This window comes from Trachypithecus francoisi, unplaced genomic scaffold (assembly GCF_009764315.1).
Source record: "Trachypithecus francoisi isolate TF-2019V2 unplaced genomic scaffold, Tfra_2.0 Lachesis_group10, whole genome shotgun sequence".
NCBI lineage: Eukaryota > Metazoa > Chordata > Mammalia > Primates > Cercopithecidae > Trachypithecus > Trachypithecus francoisi.
In genome coordinates, this window is record NW_022681455.1 from 125,628,447 (window position 1) to 125,652,239 (window position 23,793).

Sequence of the window (23,793 nt, forward strand, 5' to 3'; positions counted from 1 at the left end):
CTGCATGAGCCACTGTGCCCGGCCAGAAGGCTACCTTTTATTCAACACATACTATGTTTTAGGTCCTTTTAAAACACCACTTCTAGGTATCTTTATCCTTATCCCTGTCGGAAGAAAACAAGGCTCATCGTAACCTGTCCAAATCCACGCAGTAAGCACGTGGCAAAGATGACAAACAGATGAAGATGTGTCCGGCTTTAGACTCTGCTCCTTCCCTGGTCTATCTTGCCTTGCTTAATGTTACCTGCATTCATGGTTACACCGATATGAACAGGCATGAGGGTCAAGAGCTGCGTGCAGTCTTCATGAACAAGTGTCACTAGGATTTTGAGTTTTTGGGACCACAGTGCTCATGACAGGGCTTGACACAATCATTGTTTGTTGGAGGAATAAATCAATGAAGACAGTGCAGTAGTCAAGACTTAAACAGCTCTTAAAAAAGGAAGAAAGAATGAAGCAGGGAAGAGGGAAGGAGACAAGGAGGGAAGGAAGAAAGCCACCTCCGTGTGAGAGGTTCTTTTCTGGCCTTAGTTTCTAGGTCACTGTATTCTGGGAAATGATGATGGCTTTTGGAAAATGTCTGTTTAGCTATGAGATTGATTTTGGGAGAGTTGCCTCCAGACCTTCAAAGGGCCTGTTCCTGCCTGTGGCTCCCGCCTGTTCACCAGGACTGCATTTCCTGGCAGACCCCTCGCTGTGTGGCGAGCTGCAGACAGAAGCATCGGGGTGTGGCCCAGGGAGCCGAGCCACGGCGGTGACATTTGCCAGTTGTGGGAAGCCGGGCAACCTTTCCCCTCCTCTGAACCTCAGTCTTCTGTCCTCCCTGTCCTCCTTAGTGCTTGGATACGTTCGCAGACTTGTGCACGTATCGGAATCCACCCCCGCGCCTCCCTGAGGGCTGGAGCAGATTTCCAGGACTTGCCCTGGAATCGTTCAGGATCAGTGGGGCCGGGTGAAGCCAGAGAATCTGCATTTCCAACAAGTTCCGAGGTGACCCTGCTGGTCTGGAACTGCATGTTGAGGACCCCTGGGCTGGCGAGGACAAGCCCTTGGGAGTTTTCTATTCTGGCGGTGGTGACTATGACAAGCATGGCGGTGGCATTTGTCTTGACTGACACCTACTAAGCATGTGCTGTGTGCCATCCTGCGTTAAGCCTGGGGTCTTATTTAATCTTTTTTTTTTTTTTTTGAGACAGAGTCTCACTCTCTGTCACCCAGGCTGGAGTGCAGTGGCGTGACCTGGGCTCACTACAACCTCCGCCTCCTGGGTTCAAGCAATTCTCCTGCCCCAGCCTCCTAAGTAGCTGGGATTACAGGCGTGCGCCACCACACCAAGCTAATCTTTGTATTTTTAGTAGAGACGGGGTTTCTCCATGTTGGCCAGGCTGGTCTCGAACTCCTGACCTCAAGTGATCTGTCTGCCTCAGCCTCCCAAAGTGCTGGGCTTACAGGTGTGAGCCACCGTGCTCAGCCCTTCTTTAATCTTCACAGGAGCCCTCTTCTTCCTCACTGTCATCACCCTACGTAGGACAGTGGACAGACTGCGGGCTCCACCTCCACGGCTCCACGGCTCCACACGGCAGTCCCGCCTCTGATCTTTATCAGCTGAGTGATTTGGGGCAAGGTGCGAGCCCCCTGCCCCTCAGTCTGCCTGTCTGTTGAAAGGGAATGATAATGATAACACCTACCTGGTAGAGTTGTTGGGATCACTGTGTCAACGCACGTGAAATGCTTAGAACAAAGACGCATGAAGATGTGACCTGATCTGCTTTATATGGAGAAAGGAGGGGCTCTGGGGTTCACACAGGTCATCCCAGGTCACATAGCCAGCAAGCGCTGGATATAGGATTGGTTACCAACCTCATGGATATCAATTGTTAATAAACACTCAGGTATTCCTGTTGCAACAGGCCCTGAGAAAAGGAATTGGACGCCTTGTCCCGTTTACTGAAGCCTGCTGAGAGGAGAGGTGTGGGAGGAAGGAAGGGAGAAAGGAAAGGTGTTTGCGTGGGAGATGTGCCTATTGATAACAGGGCCTGTGGCGTGAGAAAGATCCCGCCATGGGTGTGAGCTTTTCATACTGATGCCCTGCAGCTTGATGTTATCACAGAAAACTTTGTGTCCCTTTTGTGTCCAGAAATCCTTCAGGGACTGAGTCAAAGCACCGCCTCTGAGGCTGCCTACCAGAACCTCTTGGCCCGTCTCAGCCAGGAGGGTGCCCCTCCCCGGCCAGGGCTTTTAGAGGTTGAGCTTGCGACACCGAAGGGATGGGTCCCTCCTGGCGTTCCATTGGGAAACAGCCCGGGCCTCGCTCCTGGTGCTGCAGCAGTTGGCAGTGTGAGCAATGCTCAGAGAGACAGAAAGCCTGGAGGCCTTATTTCATCTTGTTGTTGTTGTTGGAAATGCAAATTCTCTGGCTCCACTCGACCACTGATCCTGAATGCTGAGAGCGGGGCCTAGAAATCTGCTCCAGCCCTCGGGCAGGGGCGGGGGTGGATTCTGAAACCTGCACAAGTATGAGAACTTATCCAAGCACCAAGGCCTCCGCCTGCTGTAAAGAACAATGAGCGTGATTGTGTTCACTTACCAAACTTGCCCCTTTTGAGAAGAATTCTAAAATGGTCACTTCATCTTCAAGTCTCCTCGCTTCTCTTTGAGTTGGATGCAAAGTTATTGCTCCTTAGTCCTTAGCCGGGCACAGAGCTCTCTGAGAATTAAGAAGTTGTGGATCTTTCCTCTGAAGGGGGAAAATGCGTCTTGGTTCAGGCAGGGAGGCTGAACTTTTTGCCGAGGTTTGCCGAGGGCTGAGGGGTTTCCCGTGCCCTGTGCTAACACCAGCCCCTGCCGGTTCACAGCCTTCTGCCTGCAGCTCCAGGGCCTCCCAGATACCCAGGACCCCGCTTTGGGCTAAGGAACCCCGCCCTCATCTGCTTAGTTTATTTATTGAAGAAAATGAAGACATGTTAGCACAGGGATTTTAGAAAGTGGCCTTCAATTACTCAGTAAACGAATCCTGGAAAGCAGGAAATCCACTTTTCAGGTCTTTGATATGAATGTGTGTGTTGGCTCCACTTGTCTCTTTTGTTTTTTATTTTTCTGAATAGGCCTATGACTGTTAATGTGGGAATGTTGGATCCACTTTTTTTTTTTTTTTTTTGAAATGGGGTCTCGAGCTCTGTTGCACAGGCTGGAGTGCAGTGGTGCCATCGCAGCCCACTGCAGCCTCAACCTCCTGGGCTCAAGCGTTCCTTCCACCTCAGTCACCCATGTAGCTGGAACTACAGGCATGTGCCACGACGCCTGACTAACTTTTAAAATTTTTTGTAGAGACCAGGTCTCGCTATGTTGTCCAGGCTCGTCTTGATCCATGCCCAACTAATTTTTATATTTTTAAAAGAGACAGGGTTTTGCCATGTTGGCCAGGCTGGTCTTGAACTCCTGACCTCAGGTGATCTGCCTGCCTCGGCCTCCCAAAGTCCTGGGATTACAGGTGTGAGCCACCGCACCCAGCCAAACTGGTATTTTCAAAGAATCCACCTCTGTCCATTCCCTTATGCCTGGAACCTGCTAGATTGTGTTGTTTGTCACATTCAAAGGGCAGCTCAGGGTGCATTTTCCAGACAAACTGTCCTTTTACAGTGGATCCTGAGACACAGGCTCTCTTTCGCTTTAGCAATGCTTCCAGGGCCCCCAGATGGGCCGAGGACAGTGGTAAGGACGGGGACAAAGGAGCTATGAGACTGTGCCGGGGACGGTGGTGGTCTGGCCTCTCTCGAGGGGTCACATTATTTCTGCAAAGGCTCCCCAAGCTTGGGTTTAGCTGCCCACTCCCTTCTCTGTTGTAGTTAAAAAATATATACAACATAAGCCGGGCAATGGCTCACACCTGTAATCCCGGCGTTTTGAGAGGCCAAGGTGGGAGGATCGTTTGAGGCCAGGAGTTTGAGACCAGCCTGAGCAACATGGTGAAACCCCATCTCTAAAGAAAATGGAAAAATTAGTCAGGCGTGGTGGTGCGTGCCTGCAGTCCCAGCTACGTGGGAAGCTGAGGTGGGAGGATCCCTTGAGCCCGGGAGGTCAAAGCTCTGCTGAACCCAGATGGTATCACTGCACTCCAGCCTGGGTGACAAAGTGAGACCCTGCCCCCGCCCAAAAAAAATACGTAACATAAAACTTACCTGCTTAACCATTTTTAAGTGCACAGCTTAGTTGTGTTAAGCATATTCACGTTGTCATGGGTTAGACCTCCGGAACGGTTTCGTCTTGCAAATCTGAAACTCTGTACCCACTGAACTGCAATTTCCTAATTCCCCTCCGCCAGCCCCTGTACTTTCTGTCCCCATGAATTTGACTTCTTTGGATACCTCCTATAAATGAAATCATCCCAGCTTCATCTTCTCCACCATGTCTTGCTCTTTTCTTGAAGGAGGTGCCAGCTTGGTGAACCAGTGGCTGGGACTTCATCTTCTCCCCGATGACCCCTGGGGCTCGGGTGCTGTGCAGCGGGGAGGGTTTCAGAGGTGACAGAGCCCAGCCCTGCCCTCCGGCTGAGTGACCCATTGCTGGATGTTAAGCTTTCAGGCTCAAACCTGCTGGTGGTGGCTTCTGTCTGCACACTACACACGTGGGGAGGACAGAACATGGGAGCCTGCACCGTTCACCTCCCCACCCTTGACCCACAGAGTGCCTGGGGGCTCAGTCCCCTGACAGCCACGGCCGTGACGTCACTCAGTTGTGAATGGAGGCAAGACTGGAGTCTGTCTTCCTGCTCTATAGACAATGGGTCCGGCTTTTCATCTTTCCTTAAATTAGCAAGTTGCTGCGGGGGACTGATCAGACGAGTCCATGAGCCTGGGTGAGCCTGTTGTCCAGACATCTATGGTGCCATTCTCCTGGAGATTCTGTTTCCTATAAATCTGAAGTCAGGCCGGGCGCGGAGGCTGACGCCTGTAATCCCATTACTTTGGGAGGCCAAGGCGGGTGGATCACCTGAGGTCAGGAGTTTGAGACCAGCCTGACCAACATGGAGAAACCCTGTCTCTACTAAAAACACAATAGCCGGGCATGGTGGTGCATGTCTGTAATCCCAGCTACTTAAGAGACTGAGGCAGAAGAATCACTTGAACCCAGGAGGCAGAGGCAGAGGCTGCAGTAAGCTGAGATTGCACCATTGCACTCCAGCCTGGGCAATAAGAGTGAAACTCCATCTCAAAAAATAGATAGATAGATAGATAGATAGATAAATTTGAAGTCATCAGACTTGAGGGACTTCATAAATCAGATCACTAGATCTACCACAGTGGGGACACTTTTGCGGACAGTGGTTAGAAGCTGTTAAGTTCCTATACTTTGAATAAATCACCCACCCAGCACTTTGGGAGGCCGAGACGGGCGGATCACGAGGTCAGGAGCTCGAGACCATCCTGGCTAACACGGTGAAACCCCGTCTCTACTAAAAATACAAAAAAAAAAAAAAAAAAAAAAAAAAAAAAAAACTAGGGGCGAGGTGGCGGGCGCCTGTAGTCCCAGCTACTTGGGAGGCGAGGCAGGAGAATGGCGTAAACCGGGAGGCGAGCTTGCAGTGAGCTGAGATCCGGCCACTGCACTCCAGCCCGGGCGACAGAGCGAGACTCCGCCTCAAAAAAAAAAAAAAAAAAAAAAAAAAAAAAGAATAAATCACCACAGACATGGTGGCTTAAAGAACCCAGGTTTATTATATTGACAGTTCTGGAGGCCAGAAGTCCAATGTGGGTGTCACCAGGCTAAAATCAAGGTGGCAACAAGGCTGGTTCCTTCTAGAGGCTTCAAAGGAGAATCAGTTTTCTTGCCTTTTCCGGCTTCTAGAGGCCACCTGCATTCCTTGGCTCATGGCCTCTTATTCTATCTTCAAAACCAGCAATGAGGCTGGGTGCAGTGGCTCATGCCTGTCATCCCAGCACTTTGAGAGGCCAAGGCAGGAGGATTGCCTGAACCCAGGAGTTCAGGACCAACGTGAGCAACACAGCGAGACCTTGTCCCTACAAATAATTTGTAAAAGTTAGCCAGGTGTCGTGGTCCACAACTGTAGTCCCAGCCACTTGCGAGGCTGAGGTGGGAGGATCCCTTGAGCCTGGAAGGTTTCATCACCCAGAAATTGAACTCCTTGATGATGTCAGAAAACAGCACATCCTGCCTCTGCATGGTACCCAGCTGCTCCCTTATACCTAGAATAGTCCAGAACCCACCCTGTGTCCAGTCTACACAGCATGAATGGCCCCTGCCCACACCTCCTGCCACGTTCTGCCTGACTCACTGTATTCCAGCCACCCTGTCCGTCTATTTCTTGGACGTGATGAGTTCACATCCACCTCAGGGCGTTTGCACGAGCCTTTCCCTCTGCCTGGGATGCTCTGTGCAGAGACGTTCCCACGGCTGTGACGGCTTCCTGTCTGTCATTCAGTCTTCCCTGAGCAGTTCCCCCGATGAAACTACTCTCAGGTAGGCCCCCTCCACCCAGGCATTTAGCTGGTTTTGTTTTCTTCATAACCGGCGCTACCTCATTTGTGTATTTATTTATTTGCTCACTTGACTCCATGAAGGCAAGGTCTTTATCTTGTTCCCTGCTGAATTCCCCCAGTTCCTAATACAGTGCCTGGCATATAATAGGTGCTTAGAAAACACTTGTTGAACGAATGAATGAATGCATAATGTCCAGTCTCTCTGGAGAGACCACCGAGGAATCAAGGTAGTGATGATTATTTCCTAGGGGTTGTGGTCAACACCCCACCGGCCAGGGCGCCTGGCAGTGAATGGTTGAGCCCCAGCTGGCTTGACCTGTGAACTGGAACCCCCGTCCCTGACTACAGTCCCTCCTGTGCTTCCAGACCTCGAGCATCTGCAAGACAGCCGTGCACGCAGGGGTCATCAGCAACGAGAGCGGGGGTGACGTGGACGTGATGCCCGTGGATAAAAAGAAGACTTACGTGGGCTCGCTCAGGAACGGAGTTCAGTCTGAAAGGTAGGGCGGTGTTCTCCAGCCTTTGACACCCAAGCCTGGCTGCTAATGGTCCCTCAGGGGGCCTAGGAAGAGACCCAGAGTCATTACCCTTTAAAATAAAACTCCGGTAGACTTGCATGAATTCTTACCAGGACTCCCAGGTAAGAGCCTTCCTTGCTTTTCTCTTTCTTTTGTTTTTCAAAATAGGGAATGCTTTTCCCTACTATCACATTTGGGATTAAGAAAAAAAAAAAAGAACTTTTTTTCCTATTATCAATGAACGTTTTTATAGAACATTTAGAATCCGTAGGAACATCAGATAAGCTCAAAGATAAACAATCATCCGTAACTCATCAGCTTGGCGTGCATCCTTCCAGTTGTTTTTCTTTGTGTGTGTGTGCATTTTTTTTTCCCACAAAAAATGGGATCAAATGATAGTTACATACTAGTCATATAAAGCTACATCATAATATAGTTACATAGAGTTAAATAAGATCAGGGAGCCTGGAGTCCTACAGACTTGGGTCCTGTTTCTTACCAGCTTTGTGGCCCCGAGCAAGCCACCTGATTTCCTTGAGCCTCAGTTTTCTCATCTGTGAAATAGGGATAATAATAGACCCTGCCCCACAGGGCTGTTGGGAGGTGAACGGAGATGGTGCCTACCTAGTGCCTGGCAGTAAGAAGCACTCTGCAAATGAGGGTTATGTTGATTACTCCATATTCCCACTCGAGACCATACCTTTATGGAAATGTACAACCATAAGTCATTGGTAGTGACTGCGAATGACTGTAGCATGCTTCTCTTCATAGCTGGTGTAAGTCCTTTCCATCCCGGGAGGCAGATCCTCCCCTAGTAAGTAGCCTTCTCCGGGAATCTCTGCACACACTGTGATTGTTTCCTTAAATCCCTAGAAGTGGGCCAGTGTGCTGACTCAAGCCTGTAATCCCAGCACCGTGGGAGGCAGAGGTGGGTGGATCACCTGAGGTCAGGTGAGGCAGGAGAATCGCTTGAACCCGGGAGGTGGAGGCTCTAGTGAGCCAGGATTGCACCACTGCACTCCAGCCTGGGCAACAAGAGCAAAAGTCTGTCTCAAAAAAAAGAAAAAACAAAAGGAAGTCTCTAGAAGTAAAATTCTCAAGTGGGGCCTTTCCCGAGTGTCCTTCAGAAAAGGCACTCAGCCTCCCGAGTAACTGGGATTACAGGCATGCGCCGCCACCCCCTACTAATTTTTGTATTTTTACTAGAGATGGGGTTTCGCCGTGTTGGCCAAGCTGGTCTCAAACTCCTGACCTCAGGTGATGCACCTGGCTTGGCCTCCCAAAGTGCTGGGATTACAGGCGTGAGCCACTGCACTGGGCCTCTGTGATTATCTCTTTAAAGATCTCCAAATACAGTCACATTCTGAGGTGCACTTGAGCGTTAGGACTTTTAGGACTTTAACATGTGGATTTTGAGGGACCACAGCGAGCTCATAACAGGGCAATGTTGAAGATTTCATATTTGAGGGCCGCTCTTTAGAGAAGGAATAAAATCAAGACTGTAACATGTCCTGGGACGTTGGACACTCAAGCCTCCCTGCCTGCTGGAACACGGCCCCTGCTTCCACCGCCAGCCTCCTGGGCACTTTGAGCAGCGGGCTCACCCTGTGAAGACGCCGCAGCGTCACTTGTACCCAGATCGTGCCCATTCTTCCCGGGACCCCTGCCCGGTGACTCTGCCATCGGCAGCCCCGAAGAGCTTGAGTAGACAACTTCCACGTTTTCTCCTTCAGCACGTGCGGCCTTTGTTTGGGAAAAGCTTAATGAAGGGAAATTCCACTGATTTAATGGGAGGGAAATGAAGTAGCTGATTAGGAGGAATTTCCTGGCGGGGCTGGAAAGAAATCCCAGAGCGTCAATTTACTGAGCTCTTTGTACCCTCTTTAAGAGAAAACAGTCTCCCTGAGCAGTGCAGCCAGCTGGGATTTGTTCCCTGTCGGGCTGATTCATGAGAACATCACGGCAGTGCCCTGTGGGCTGGGGACAGGGGCCTCATTGTGGGGCCCCATTGGTAGGCGCCTGGGGAGGGCAGGGACGGAGAGAAGGCCCCCAAAGCAGCTTCCCCACCCCCGCCGCTATCACCCAGGGTTTGGGGGGCTGCTGGTCTTTCTCTCTTCCTGTGACACCCACCCAGATTGCCACTGTCGCTGTCTTTGTAGTTCTCTTCCAGGCAGCCCTCCCAAGCACAGATGTCACTGGTGCCTTCTGCACTCTAGAAAGATTTTAGTGATTTTCTGCAGCATTTCCAGAGTTAAGACATTGCTTCTCTGCCTTCTCGGACTCTCTGCTCCTTCGTCCTGTGGACTGGCATCTGTGATAATGCTTGGTTTCAGCTTTTCTGTGCCTCAGTTTCCTCACTTATAAAGGGAGGAATAATATTACCTACCCCCTGGGGTGGCGGCAGGGCAGGAGGTCTCCAGGTGGGGTCCCCAGGCTGACAGTGTCCGTATCAAGCCAGAGCTTGTTGGAAAAGCACATCCTCCGGCCCCACGCAGCCCCGCTGAATCGGAATCTCTGTGAGAGGCCCAGCAGCCTGTGTCTGAGCAGGCCCTCCGGGGCGTTGTGAGTGTGACAGCTGCTGTTCTAAGAGTGACCCGAACCTGGCAAACCTGAAATGAGTCAGTCAGCACTCACGCCCCACCCTTGCTCCAGCCTGGCTTGGGGGAAGAGTGCAGAGCCTGTTAGATGTGGAAATAACAGCTCCATAGTTTCTGTTTCTTAGGGTTTCTGGACACATAGAGGGATTTTCAGTCATCCAACCCTTGAGATTCTCAGCCCTGAGTTGTCCAATACAGTAGCCAGCAGTGGTGGGTGCTCACTGAGACCTGAAACGGGCTTATCCTGAGCCCATTTGGAGATGTGCATAAGTGTGAAACACACACCACATCTTCAAGATTTTATACCCATGACTCTGATATTATTTTGCTACTAAGAGTCATTCAGCGAGGAGTGGTGGCTCACACCTGTAATCCCAGCGCTTTGGGAGGCCAGGCGGATCATCTAAGTTCAGGAGTTCAAGACCAGCCTGACCAATATTGTGAAACCCCGTCTTTACTAAAAATACAAAAATTAGTGGGCATGGTAGGGCACGCCTGTAATCCCAGCTACTCGAGAGGCTGAAGCAGGAGAATCGCTTGAAACCAGGAATTGGAGGTTGCAGTGAGCCGAGGTCACGCCACTGCATTCCAGCCTGAGTGACAGAGCAAGACTCCATCTCAAAAAACAGCAATAACAAGAAAAAGAGTCATTCATTTACTGAGTATTCATCGCACACCTGTGCTGGGACCCCAGAACTCGTATCTCAGAAGGGGAGTGAGCACTGGAGCCCCCCCCAGCCTGGTGGCCAGGACAGTACGTGGCACCCACTGCGCTGAGGACGCTGCTCACCCACTCCCCGATGGGGTCACCTCGGGCAGGCAGTCTCCCCAAGCCTTGGCGGCTCCTCTATCTAATGGGTCACCATGAGAATTATGTGAGAGAGTGTGTGCGAAACCCTCGGCTAGTGGCTCAGAGGAAGCGTGACGTAAAACCCAGGGGCACCTGTTGCTGCAACCTCAAAAGATGCCATGGTTCTTTTCTCGTAGGGTCAGGTGGCTCAATCCTAAGAATGGCCTACGTGACTCATCTCTCAGGATAAGGAGTCAGGGATCTTCCAGGAATTCGTTCTTTCATCCTGGCTTCCTTCCTTCCAACGCTCACTCCATGCAGGTATCATATACTTAGTGAGTGCAGATAATGTCCCAGGTACCCAGGATCCCACAGGGAGCATAACAGTGGACCTCTGCCATCGTGGCATTTGCCATCTAGTGAGAAGACACAGTGCAGAAATGACAATGCCAGCGGCAGGGCCCAGGAGGTGACTGTTGTGGAGGGACGGTTCAGAGAGGCATCGAGAGGGCCAGTCTTACTCTCCAGAGGGGACTCGACATGGCTCTCGAGAGAACCCTGCAGAGACACCTGGGCATGGCCATGCCCTGTTCTTTCCTTATTTCGATGGGACCTCAGCCACCGTCTCTGCACAAAGCACGGGGCTGGGAAATTTCCCAGGAGCCTGTTCCCAATAGGGGCTGTGGAAACCCAGCCCGGAGCCAGAGGGTGGCTCTGTCCCTGATGGCTGCTGAGCCCTAGAGGGGTCATAGGCAGTCCCAACGGAGATGCAGATGTTGTATATACTGTGACCAGTTCACGGCAAACTGTATTTTAAATGTAGGGAATCCTTCAATCACACAAACCACCAAAACCCCCAGACGGAATTCTCAGCACATGGGGCCAAAGTCAGTTCTGCTTCACAGTGGTTTTGGTTGAGCAATGATCCTCTTCTAGAAGAGGACTTCCTGGACGTTTCGAAAGGCAGCCATGCAGAAATGAGGCAACATAAGAGACTAGCACCTGCTCTCTCACCCCCGCCTGCCAGGGTGGCAAAGGAAAGAAAAGACATCAGGAAGAGCTTTCAATACTGGGACGAAAGTGTCTGAATATTCTTGGGGAAATGCCGGACATCTGGATGGATGTCAGTTCAGAATTTTTTCTTAGACCAGAACCATTTTTAATACAGATTTTGCAAGAGATTGGGAAATATATCAAAAATGATGGTGAGCATTCTTGCTCACTTGATGTTTTGAAATTTCACCTTTATACAAAGGTATACATGGGTGGACATCCATCTGAATTGCAAATTCATTCACCTAACACTTACGGGCAGCCCCTGGGCTAGGGACTGGGGACACAGCCGGGAACAGAAGAGAAAAAATCCCTGTCCTCAGAGGGGTGTGGTCTGCTGTAGCAAGTGTGGTAGAGATATGATGTGAGCATGCATGGAATTCTAAAGTTTCTAGAAGCCAAAGGAAGAAGTAATGGAAGGGAAATTTTAGGATGCATTTTACTTATCCCAGCATATCCATATTATTTCGATATGTAATCAATAGAAAATTATTATTAGAAATAAGAAATTTACATTCTGTTTTGGATACAAGACCTTGGAGATCTGGTGTGTATTTCACACTTATGCACATCTCCATTCGGACAAGCCCGTTTTGGATCTCAGTGAGCACCCACGACTGGTGGCTACTCTATTAGACAACTCAGCACTGAGAATCTCAAGGCTTGGGTGACTGAAGATCTCACTATGTGTCCAGAAATCCTGAGAAACAGAAACTACTGAGCTATCATTTCCAGATCTAAGGAGCACTGCACTCTCTCCCAAGTCAGGCTATACCAAGGCTGGGACATGAGGTTCTCTCTGCTCAGGAGCTGCTGATAGCAGACAGGCGGGTGCCCATTCCCTCCACCCGTATCCCGAACTTCCACTGGCTCTGCACACATTAGCACATCTAATTCCCCAACAGCCCTGCAAGGTAGGAAATGTCATTATCCCTATTTTATCATTAAAGAAAGGGAAGCACAGAGAGGTTAAGCAACTTGCCCAAGGTCACCCAGCCTACCAGGGGCAGAGCTGGGACCCAAACCTAGGCCACCTGTACCAGAATCCATGCTTTTAAGCAGCACTCCTGACATCCTCAGCCTGGACAGGCCACTGAACTTGGGGCACAGACCCTTCCCAACAAGGGGCCAGGGAGAACCTTGAATGCCAAGATAAACTTGTTCCTATCTTTACAATAGAAGAAATATATACTTAGTATTTAAATAATACATCCAGGGAGCAAAAAGTGAGAGTCCCAACAGGTGCCCTGTTAACCGCAGTTAACTGCTGATTTATACCTTTTCTTGACCTGCTTTCCCCCCATGCACATAAAACACACATAGAAATCAAAATAGAGATTGTGTTATACGTGCTAGTCTGAAACCTTTTCCCCCGAAGAATAATGATATATTTCATTAAATAAGATGAAGAAGTTTGACGGTTCCCTAGAGTGTGGGCTTTGTGAGGATAGTTCCCTCACCACGTGTGCATACCCGGCCTGCGCTCCCCACATTCCCACTGTGAAGGGAGGGCGAGGTTTAAGCCTAGCAGGGGCAATGGCATTTGTAGCTCCCGGCTACTGAGCACCTGCTGGATGCTCGCCTCTGGCCCAGGTACCTTCCTGGAGAGGCTCGTGGACTTTTTACAGTGTCCCTAAGGAGTGCACACTTCGATGAACCCAGTTTACAGATGTGGAAACTGAGGCTCAGAGAAAAGGATTAACCAGCCCAAGGTCCTAAAGATAAGCGCCAAACCTGTATCTGTCTAACTTTTAAATATTCCTGAGGGATCAGTAGAGGGGTGAGACTCTGGGAGAACAGGATTGGAATCCTTTTTTTTTTTTTTTGATGGAGTCTCCCTGTGTCGCTGAGGCTGGGGTGCAGTGGCGCGATCTCAGCTCACCGCAACCTCTGCCTCCTGGCTTCAAGTGATTCTTCTGCCTCAGCCTCCCGAGTAGCTGGAATTACAGGCACCTGCCACCACACCTGGCTAATTTTTTTTTTTTTTTTTTGATATGTTTAGTAGAGATGGGGTTTCACCATGTTGGCCAGGCTGGTCTCGAATTCCTGACCTCAAGTGATCCGCCCACCTCGGCCCCCCAAAGTGCTGGGATTACAGGTGTGAGCCACCGTGCCCAGCCAGGATTGGAATCCTTTAAAAAAAAAATTATATATAGAGAGAGACACACACAGTTAACATACACAGACACACACACACACACAGACATGTACACATATGCAGACAGTCCTAGACACTTAAGATCGTTCAACTTATGACTTTTCAACTTTATAATGGTGTGAGAGCCATATGTATTCAGCAAAAACCATACTTCAAATTTTGCGTTTTGATTGAAAATTCTTTATACTAACTTCCTTGTAAAATAGGCCTGTGTTAGGTGATTTTGCCCAACTGTGGGCTAAGGTCAGTGTCCTGAGCACACGGAAGGTAGGCGAGGCTGAGCTGTGACGGAGGCGAGGTGTATTCGGTGCGTTTCTGATGTGGACTTCTGACTTCCGATGGGTTTATCAGGACGCTACGCACTGTAAGTCGGGGAGCATCGGTGTCCACAGTCATGTATGTACACTTATACATATAGAGACAGTTATGTACATATAAATGATATTTCTTAATAATTAAAAAGAAATTACACTTTTTAAAAGCCAGAAGACCAAGCACTCAGGGGGTTCCTCTTCTGCCATCCTGTTAATGCTGGGTTCGGGACTCCACGGGCAGCTTTCCTGTCTGCCCACGGAACCAGAACTGGCCGTCCACCCTCCTTAATCCTGTCCACCCTCCTTGATCCCATCCACCCTCCTTAATCCCATCCACCCTCCTTAATCCCGTCTGTGTGTCGGATGATGCCAAAAGGCAAGCTCTTCCTCCCTGGGTCACTTTCAAGGCAACTGAAGAGGATGCAGCCCTGTGTGCCTGTCCCTGGCTGGCCTCCAAGAGGGAGCCCCGTGATTCTGGAGAGTTCTTTAGAGAATCCCTGGATTGTTCCTGCCCCTTTACTCTGGCCTTTAAAGGGCATCTCTAGGCCGGGTGCAGTGGCTCATGCCTCTAATCCAAGCACACCGGGAGGCTGAGGTGGGAGGATCACATGAAGCCAGGAGTTCAAGACCAGCTTGGCCAACAGGGCAAAACCCCGTCTCTACTAAAAATACAAAAAAAAAAAAAGGCCAGGCGCGGTGGCTCAAGCCTGTAATCCCAGCACTTTGGGAGGCCGAGACGGGCGGATCACGGGGTCAGGAGATCGAGACCATCCTGGCTAACACAGTGAAACCCCGTCTCTACTAAAAAAATACAAAAAACTAGCCGGGTGTGGTGGCGGGCGCCTGTAGTCCCAGCTACTCGGGAGGCTGAGGCAGGAGAATGGCGTAAACCTGGGAGGCGGAGCTTGCAGTGAGCTGAGATCTGGCCACTGCACTCCAGCCTGGGCGACAGAGCAAGACTCCGTCTCAAAAAAAAAAAAAAAAAAAAAAAAAAAGCCAGGCATGGTGGCACGCACCTGTAGTCCCAGCTATTCGGGAGGCTGAGGCAGGAGAATTGCTTGAACCCGGGAGGTGGAGGAGGCTACAGTGAACGGAGATTGCACCACTGCACTCCAGCCTGGGCGACAGAGCAAGACCGTGTCTCAAAAAGAAGACTAGAGAAACCTCAACAATATAGTGAAAATAATTTTAAGACCTTAATAGCCGACACCTAGAAACAACCTCTGTAAACATTCCAGAGTATTTTCTTTCAGGTTTCTTCTATGTTTACATATAAACACGCTTTTTTGTTGTTTGTTTGTTTGAGACAGAGTCTCACTCTTTCGCCCAGGCTGGAGTGCAGTGGTGTGATCTCGGCGCATTGCAACCTCTGCCCCCCAGGTTCAAGTGATTCTTGCGCCTCAGCCTCCCTTGTAGCTGGGATTACAGGCGCCCACCACCAGGCTGGGCTAATTTTTTGTTTGTTTTTTGTTTTTTGTTTTTCGTTTTTGAGACGGAGTAGCGCCCTGTCACCCAGGCTGGAGTGCAGTGGTGCGATCTGGGCTCACTGCAAGCTCCGCCTCCTCGGTTCACGCCATTCTCCTGCCTCAGCCACCCCAGTAGCTGGGACTACAGGCGCCCGCCACCACGCCCAGCTAAATTTTTGTGTTTTTAGTAGAGGCGGGGTTTCACTGTATTAGCCAGGATGATCTCCTGACCTCGTGATCCGCCCACCTCAGCCTCCCAAAGTGCTGGAATTACAGGCGTGAGCCACCGCGCCCGGCCAATTTTTGTATTTTTAATAGAGATGGGGTTTCGCCATGTTGGCCAGGCTGGTCTCGGACTCCTGACCTCAGGTGATTCGCCTGCTTTGGCCTCCCAAAGTGCTGGGATTACAGGCGTGAGCCACCACACCCAGCTTAAATACGCTTTTTAAAAAGGGATTATGCTATTAGTATTGTCTAGTTAATCGGACTGTGACTAGCTCTTCAAGCCCTAGCCTATCTAGCCACACCGTGGCTGCAATGGCTGCATGCACAGATTCCAAGGCATGGATAGACCATCATCCATGTATCATCACTGATGGACACTCAGATTGTTTCCGTTTTTCTTTCACTGTAATAAACAACAGTAGAAAGAACATTTTTGTGCAAGCCTGTGCACTTTCTTGACCATTTATTTAGGTAACTTCCTCTTAGTAGAACAGCCACAGCCACAGCCACCAAAGTGCTGTCCTAATGCAATGCACAGTGTTGCGCTAAGTGAAAAAGTCAGCACATCCTCTCCTGTGTAAGGCTCCCCTCCAGTGATTGCCCTTGCACTAAGAATCAAATCGCCCCTCCCATTCAAGGCCACAGCTGCCTCAGCCCCTGCCCGCTTCCCCACCCTGTCTGTGCATCTTCCTCCCACATTTCCACCTCCCTGGCCTCTCTGGTCCTTGACTGCACCAAGATTGTGCACACCTCAGAGCTTCTGTAGCTGCCGTCTGGTACCCTCTGGGCTCTCGTGCGTTCCCCGGCTGTGTTTAGACTGAAATGGCCCCTCCCTAGGACGCGTTCTCCACCATCCAGCCTGCGCTTGTCCTCTTGCTCCCTGATGGATCTGTGCCATTTGCCCTGACTCATCACCTTCTGAAACTGTTTCTTGCACGTTTTGCTACTTCTCTCCCCACCCCAGACTGTAAACTTCCTGAAGGCAAGAGCCTCACTGGTCTTACTAACCCCACCTCCCTGACGCTGCCCAGCTCCTGGCACATAGCAGGTGCCCAGTAAACACTGGTTGAATGACAGACTTTGCTGAGTTCAGCGATTGGTTCAGAGCTGGTTGAGGGCTTTTATTTTCTTAATTGAGACAGGGTCTCACTTATGTTACCCAGTTACGCCACTGCACTCCAGCCTGGGCATCATAGGTGAGACCCTGCAGCCTCACCTGCAGTGGTTTGTGGTTGCACCATTGCACTCCTGGGCTCAAGCAGTCCTTCCACCTCAGCCTCCCAAGTTGCTGGGACCACAGGTGCATACCACATCTGGCTAATGTTTTTACTTTTGTAGAGACAGGGTCTCACTATGTTGCCCAGGCTGGTCTCAAACTCCTGGGCTCAAGCAGTTGCCTACCTTAGCCTCCCGAAGTACTGAGACTACAGGCGTGAGCTACTGTGCCCTGCCTGAGGGATTTGTAATACCCTTTATCAAAGTTGTTTAGTGCTGTTTATGAAAGTTGCTTGGCCGGGCACGGTGGCTCAAGCCTGTAATCCCAGCACTTTGGGAGGCCGAGACGGGCGGATCACAAGGTCAGGAGATCGAGACCATCCTGGCTAATACGGTGAAACCCTGTCTCTACTTAAAAATACAAAAAACTAGCCGGGCGACGAGGCGGGCGCCTGTAGTCCCAGCTACTCGGGAGGCTGAGGCAGGAGAATGGCATAAACCCGGGAGGCGGAGCTTGCAGTGAGCTGAGATCCGGCCACTGCACTCCAGCCTGGGTGGCAGAGCAAGACTCCGTCTCAAAAAAAAAAAAAAAAAAAAAAAAAAAAAAAAAAAAAAGAAAGTTGCTTGACACACTTGATAAAAAGTCCAATGATTTTTATGAAAATTACCCAGAAATACTGCAGCAATTTATACTCCTTCAGGCATGTATGAGAGTTACAAGCTAATCCAAAAAGATAACCAGAGGGCAAGATCTGGGAAAGAATTGGGGGGAAGGGTGATAATTTGATAATTATCAAGCCACACTCATTATTCATCAGACACGTACAACTACCAACTTTCCCAGCATACCTGGAGCTTAATAACTGCTTAAGGCATGAACAACCCGCCTGAAGGTGGGGAATTTTTCTTGGCAACCCAAAGCTGTGGGAATTTTTACCTGTGGCAGTGGATGGTATCAACATTTGATGCTGCCAGTTGCATGGTGACATCCTGGGTGGTGTCAGCACATTCTTTGATGGGTTAGGAAATACTTGCCCAGCTTGTCGGGGCCTGCTCTTACCTCCAAGGTGGGCAGGTTGTTTAATGCGGTGCGTGGTTGTCCAGGCAGGACACCCAGGGCCCTTGGGATGGCAGTGTACACATCTGGACAGCAGCCTGAATGACTCCCTTGTCCCTGCGCCATCCATAGAATCTGCAGACCCATACTAAGTCAGGAGGGACACAGACCCCTGGTAATTTTCCCCAACGTGGCTTGCCCCCCATGCAGAATTACCACAATAACTTGTGGCCCTGGTTGATTCTCCCAGGACATTCATTTGGACAGAGAATTCAGGGAAATCTTACGTCCCCCAAGGCCTGAGGAGGGCCCTGGAATCTGAGCTTTCCAGAAACCAGCAGGGCCTCCAGGGTCACCCCAGCCCCTGGCCACTCTGTCTCCTCCTCTTGGTCCAGAGCCACCTGAGGCCGAGCGTTCTGCCTGGGTCTTGGCTCTTGGCGTTTCTTCGCAGCTCCATCTCTCCGCGTGCTCCCATCTGATACACATTTCAAAAGTTCAATTCCAGGGTAGCCAAAAGCATGAGGCTGCCATGGAGAACGGCTGAAAAACAACCAGGAATTGCAAGCAGCCTGCTCTCGGAGGACTGCAGATCTTACCGGGCAGTCTGAGGGGCCGGGGTCTCCTGGCTAGTCTGGCAGTTTCCTATCTGGGGGCTCTCTTTGTTTGGAGCGGGGATCCTAAAGGAAACCTTGCCCATAAATCCTGACTAGGCTGTTAATCTTATGCTCAAACTCCTTCATCATGAGCAAGATGCAAACGCAAATGATATCTGGATGCCACTCCCTACCTTCTATTGGTCAAGAACCAAAAGCAAGACATCACATGGCACCGGGGGCATCACACAGCCCTGCTGTCATTGTCCGGGCAGTCTGCAGGTGTTATCTTTATGCAGGGCAGGTTGGCAGCTGTCAGGATGCAAATGCATGTCCTTTGGTCCAGCAATTCCACTCTTAGGAGCTCACTCTCAGGCACCCTCACACAGAGGCAAAAAGTCCCATGGGCAACAATAACACTGTTTGCAAATGTAAAAAGTTAGAAAACAGGGGCTCAGTGGCTCGCCCCTGTAATCCAGGCACTTTGGGAGGCTGAGACAGAAGGATTGCTTGAGCCCAGGAGTTTGAGATCTGCCTGGGCAACATGGTGAAATCCCATCTCTAAAAAATACAAAAATTAACCAGGCATGGTGGTATGCACCTGTGGTCCCAGCTTCTGGGGAAGCTGAGGTGGGAATATCACTTGAGCCCAGGAAGTTGAGGCTGCAGTGAATCATGATGGCGCCACTGCACACACACATAAACACACACACACACACACACAAGATTAGAAAGAACTAAATGTCCACCAGTAGAGACCCAGTTAAATATAACACTTTAGTACAAAGGAATACTATGCAGCTGATAAAAAGAATGAGTTATTTCTGTATAGTAAAGCAACAAATCCCAAGATATATTATTAAGCTAAAAACGCAAAGTGCAGAGTGGTATGTCTATGGTAGTATGCATATAATATTTGTGTGAAAAACTGGGTGAGGGAAAAAAATGTAGTAATCGTTTACATCCGCATAAGATGTGAACATCTCTCCTCTGGGGAGAACTTGGTGCAAAAAGACAGAGTTGAGAGGGAGCATGTTTTTTGCCTTTAAAATCTAGAATAATGTGCGAGGATTGTGTATTCAAAACTAAACTGTGCGGCTATGATTAGACTTTTCCATTTTAATTTCGATGTGGAAAGAACACTCCTGGTTGCACTTTTGTTTGCTTTTTTTCTTTATTTTGACAGAGAGTCTTACTGTGTCGCCCAGGCTGGAGTGCAGTGGCGTGATCTTGGCTCGTTGCAGCATCCACCCCCTGGGTTCAAATGATTCTCCTGCCTCAGCCTCCTGAGCTGCTGGGATTACAGGCAGCTGCCACCACACCCGGCTAATTTTTGTTTTTGTATTTTTGGTAGACATGGGGTTTCACCATGTTGGCCAAGCTGGTCTTGAACTCCTGACCTCAAGTGATCCGCCCGCCTCGATCTCAAAGTGTTGGGATTACAGGCGTGAGCCACTGCACCCAGCCCTGGTTGCACTTTGTGAACAATGCTTTGGGGTCTACAAGGCACCATGCTGCCTTCTAGAGCACAATTTCAACAAATGCGAGTGTGCAAGATCGAACCGGCTTTTATTAGCAATTCGTGTATCAGGCAATATCCCATGTACAGAATAGAAGGTGTTCTCATGAACTGAGCAGCGAGGGGAGGTTTTAGAGTCAGCAAAAGGCTGCATGCAGAGAGTACAAACAATGAACAGGCCAGGCGTGGTGGCTCACACCTGTAATCCCAGCACTTTGGGAGGCTGAGGAGGGCGAATCACGAGGTCAGGAGATCGAGACCATCTTGGCTAACAAGGTGAAAATACAAAAAAAAATTAGCCAGGCATGGTGGTGGACACCTGTAGTCCCAGCTACTGGGGAGGCTGACGCAGGAGAATGGTGTGAACCCAGGAGGCAGAGGTTGCAGTGAGCAGAGATCGTGCCACTGCACTCCAGCCTGGGCGACAGAGTGAGACTCCGTCTCAAAAAAAAAAGAAACAACAAAATTCAGATGGGTCGTCCCAGTTACTTTCCTTGTAGGATTAAAGCAGGGAGGCCGCACTGTCCTGCTGGCTCAGATGGATTGGAGCCCTCTGGATTGGTTGCTGCTGTGTATCTTCTAGTTTTGGAAAATCGGCCCATTGCTTTTTTTTTTTTTTTTTTGAGACAGAGTCTCACTCTGTTACCCAGGCCAGAGTGCAGTGGTATGATCTCACTCACTGCAACCTCCACCTCCTGGGTTCAAGCGATTCTCCTGCCTCAGCCTCCCAAGTAGCTGGGATTACTGGCACCTGCCACCATGCCCAGCTAATTTTTGTATTTTTAGTAGGAGTTTGACTGTGTTGAGCAGGCTGGTCTTGAACTCCTGACTTCAAGTGATCTGCCCACCTCAGCCTCCCAAAGTGCTGGGATTACAGGAATGATCCACCATGCCTGGCCTAAAACCAGCCCATTTCTAAGTTCAGTTTGATGAGGGGCACCTAGCAGGGCAACTCCAATCTGATTTGGTTTGGTCTGTCGGGCTTAGCCCAGTCCAAAACAATGGCCTCCCGTCATCAATTTAACACTCCCCTCCTCCTACCTTCTGGGTCTCCTCTCCAGCCTGGCCCCTACCTGGACCTTCCCCCACAACCCAGGTACCCCCGAACATCGGCACTGTCACAGAACATTCCGGAAACTATCCTTAGAAGTCCAAAAAGACAGGGCTGGGCTTGGTGGCTTACGCCTGTAATCCCAGCACTTTGGGAGGCCGAGGCAGCTGGATCACGAGGTCAGGTGTTCGAGACCAACATGGCCAATATGGTGAAACCCTGTCTGTACTAAAAATATAAGAATTAGCTGGGTGTGGTGGCGCATGCCTGTAATTCCAGCTACTTGGGAGGCTGAGGCAGGAGAATCGCTTGAACCCGGGAGGTGGAGGTTGCAGTGAGCCGAGATCATACCATTGCACTCCAGCCTGGGCAACAGGGCAAGACTCCATCTCAAAATAAAGATAAAAATAAAAAATAAGCCCAAAGAGACGTAGCGACTTGCCCACCGTCCCACAGTTACTAAATGTTGGTGTGGGGATGGAGACTCGCGTCTGGAAGATGCGCTCCAGAGGTGAGATTTACAGAATGCCAAAGCAGGATGCATGGGAAATCTTCTTCCCAAAAGCAGTGTGCAAAAACAGCTGTTTCAGGACTCCAGAAACACACCACAGAGGCATACAACAAATAGGGAGGTGTTTGTTCAAAACAATGTGGAGCTCGGGTAAGAACAGAGGGATCTGTGGTGTCTGAGCCTGGGACCGCTCCTGTTCACCCCCACCAGCTCCTATGGCTGGAAGTTCTATGGGGGCGGGACTGTGCCAACCAGCGGTTTTCTTGATTTGAAGCAGAGCCAGGAAAACCACACACCTCTGGCCGCTGTCAGAAACAGTATCAAACCTAGTGGCCAGGACACAGGAAGGCCAGTTAGTCCAAATGTGCAGTTATCATCTGGGGCAGAAAATCGGGGAGGATCTAGAGAATGAGATAGCCATGGTGGCCCTTGGTAAGCTCCCAGGCATCCCTGGTGTTCCAGAAGGCTGTGCCCACAGCAAGAAGAGCAAAGTGGAAGGGGGCACTTAGGCTTCCCAATCCTGAAACATCCTGTACAGTGACAATAATCAAGATGGTGGTGCTCACATCAGGACAGAGATCAAGAGAATGTGATCGGGCCTGGTACAGTGGCTCATGCCTGTAATCCCAGCACTTTCGGAGGCCGAGGCGGGAGGATCATGAAGCCAGGAGTTCCAGACCAGCCTGGCCAACGTGGCAAAACCCCATCTCTGCTAAAAATACAAAAATTAGCCCAGCATGGTGGCATGCACCTGTAATCCCAGCTAGTTCGGAGACTGAGGATAGAGAATCGCTTGAACCTGGGAGGCAGAGGTTTCAGTGAGCCAGTATTACACCACTGTACTCCAGCCTGGGCGACAGAGCAAGACTCAGTCTCAAAAAAAGGTAAAAAAAAAAAAAAAAAAACACGATTGAAAGTCCATAAATAAACCATCACACTTCTAGTCAATTAATTTTGACAAGAGTGCCAAGACCATTCAGTGGGCAGAGAATAGTTTCTCAACAAATGATGCAAGGGCAATTAGATATTTACATGTAAAACTGTGATGTTGGACCTTTGCCTCACACCATATATAAAAATTAACTCAAAATGGATCCAAGACTGAAATATAAGAGCTAAAAATTACAGAAGTCTAAGAAAGCAAGTATAAATCCTTCATGACCTGGAATGGTTTACTAGATATGATGCCAAAAGCACAATCTATAAATGAAAACAAATTGATAAGTTGAATTCTATCAAAGTTTAAAACTTTTATGCCTTGAAAGACACCATTAGGCCTGGCATGGTGGCTCACACCCATAATCCCAGCACTTTGGGAGGCTGAGACAGGAGGATCACTTGGGCCCAGGAGTTTGAGACCAGCCTGGGCAAAATAGTGAGACTCCATCTGCACAAAAAATAAAATGTATCAATCAGGCGTGGTGACATGCTACTCAGGAGGCTGAGGAGGGAGGATCGCTTGAGCCTAGGAGGTCAAGGCCGAAGTAAGCCATGATCATGCCACTGCACTCTGGCCTGGGTGACAGACCTTGTGTCTAAAACAATTTTTAAAAATTATCTAACACTGGATTGTGGAGATGATTGCACAACCGTATAAAGTCTCTAAAAACCATTGAATTGTACACTTAGAAAGGATAAGTTTACAAGGTATGTTACACTTGATAAAGCTGGTTTGTTTTTTTTTGAAACAGAGTCACACTCTTGCCCAGGCTGGAGTGCAGTAGCAAAATCTTGGCTCACTGCAAATTCTACCTCCCAGGTTCAAGTGATTCTCCTGCCTCAACCTCCAACTAGCTAGGATTACAGGGGCACACCATCATGCCTGGCTAATTTTTTTGTAGAGGCAGGGTTTCACCACGTTGGCCAGACTGGTCTCGAACTCCAGACCTCAAGTGATCCACCTGCCTCGGCCTCTCAAAGTGGTGGGATTCCAGGTGTGAGCCACTGTGCCTGACCAATAAACCTTCTTTTTTTTTCTTTTTTTGAGACAAAGTCTCACTCTTGTCCCCCAGACTGGAGTGCAATGGTGTGATCTCAGCTCACTGCAACCTCCGCCTCCCGGGTTCAAGTGATTCTCCTGCCTCAGCCTCCTGAGTAGCTCGGATTATAGGCGCCCACCACCATGCCCAGCTAATTTTCGTATTTTTCATAGAGATGGGGTTTTACCGTGTTGGCCAGGCTGGTCTTCAACTCCGGACCTCAGGTGATCCGCCCGCCTCGGCCTCCCAA

The 23,793-nt window shown here is 49.8% G+C and overlaps 1 protein-coding gene across 1 annotated transcript in view; it reads left to right on the forward strand.

The window, feature by feature from the left end:
* The window catches only part of CRISPLD2 (cysteine rich secretory protein LCCL domain containing 2), an 89,944-nt gene that overhangs the window by 62,642 nt on the left and 3,509 nt on the right, over nt 1-23,793 (forward strand). The window contains exon 14 of the mRNA XM_033219191.1: nt 6,864-6,997. Within this exon, the coding sequence (XP_033075082.1) occupies nt 6,864-6,997 (134 nt within the window). The remainder of the gene's footprint in view (nt 1-6,863; nt 6,998-23,793) is intronic.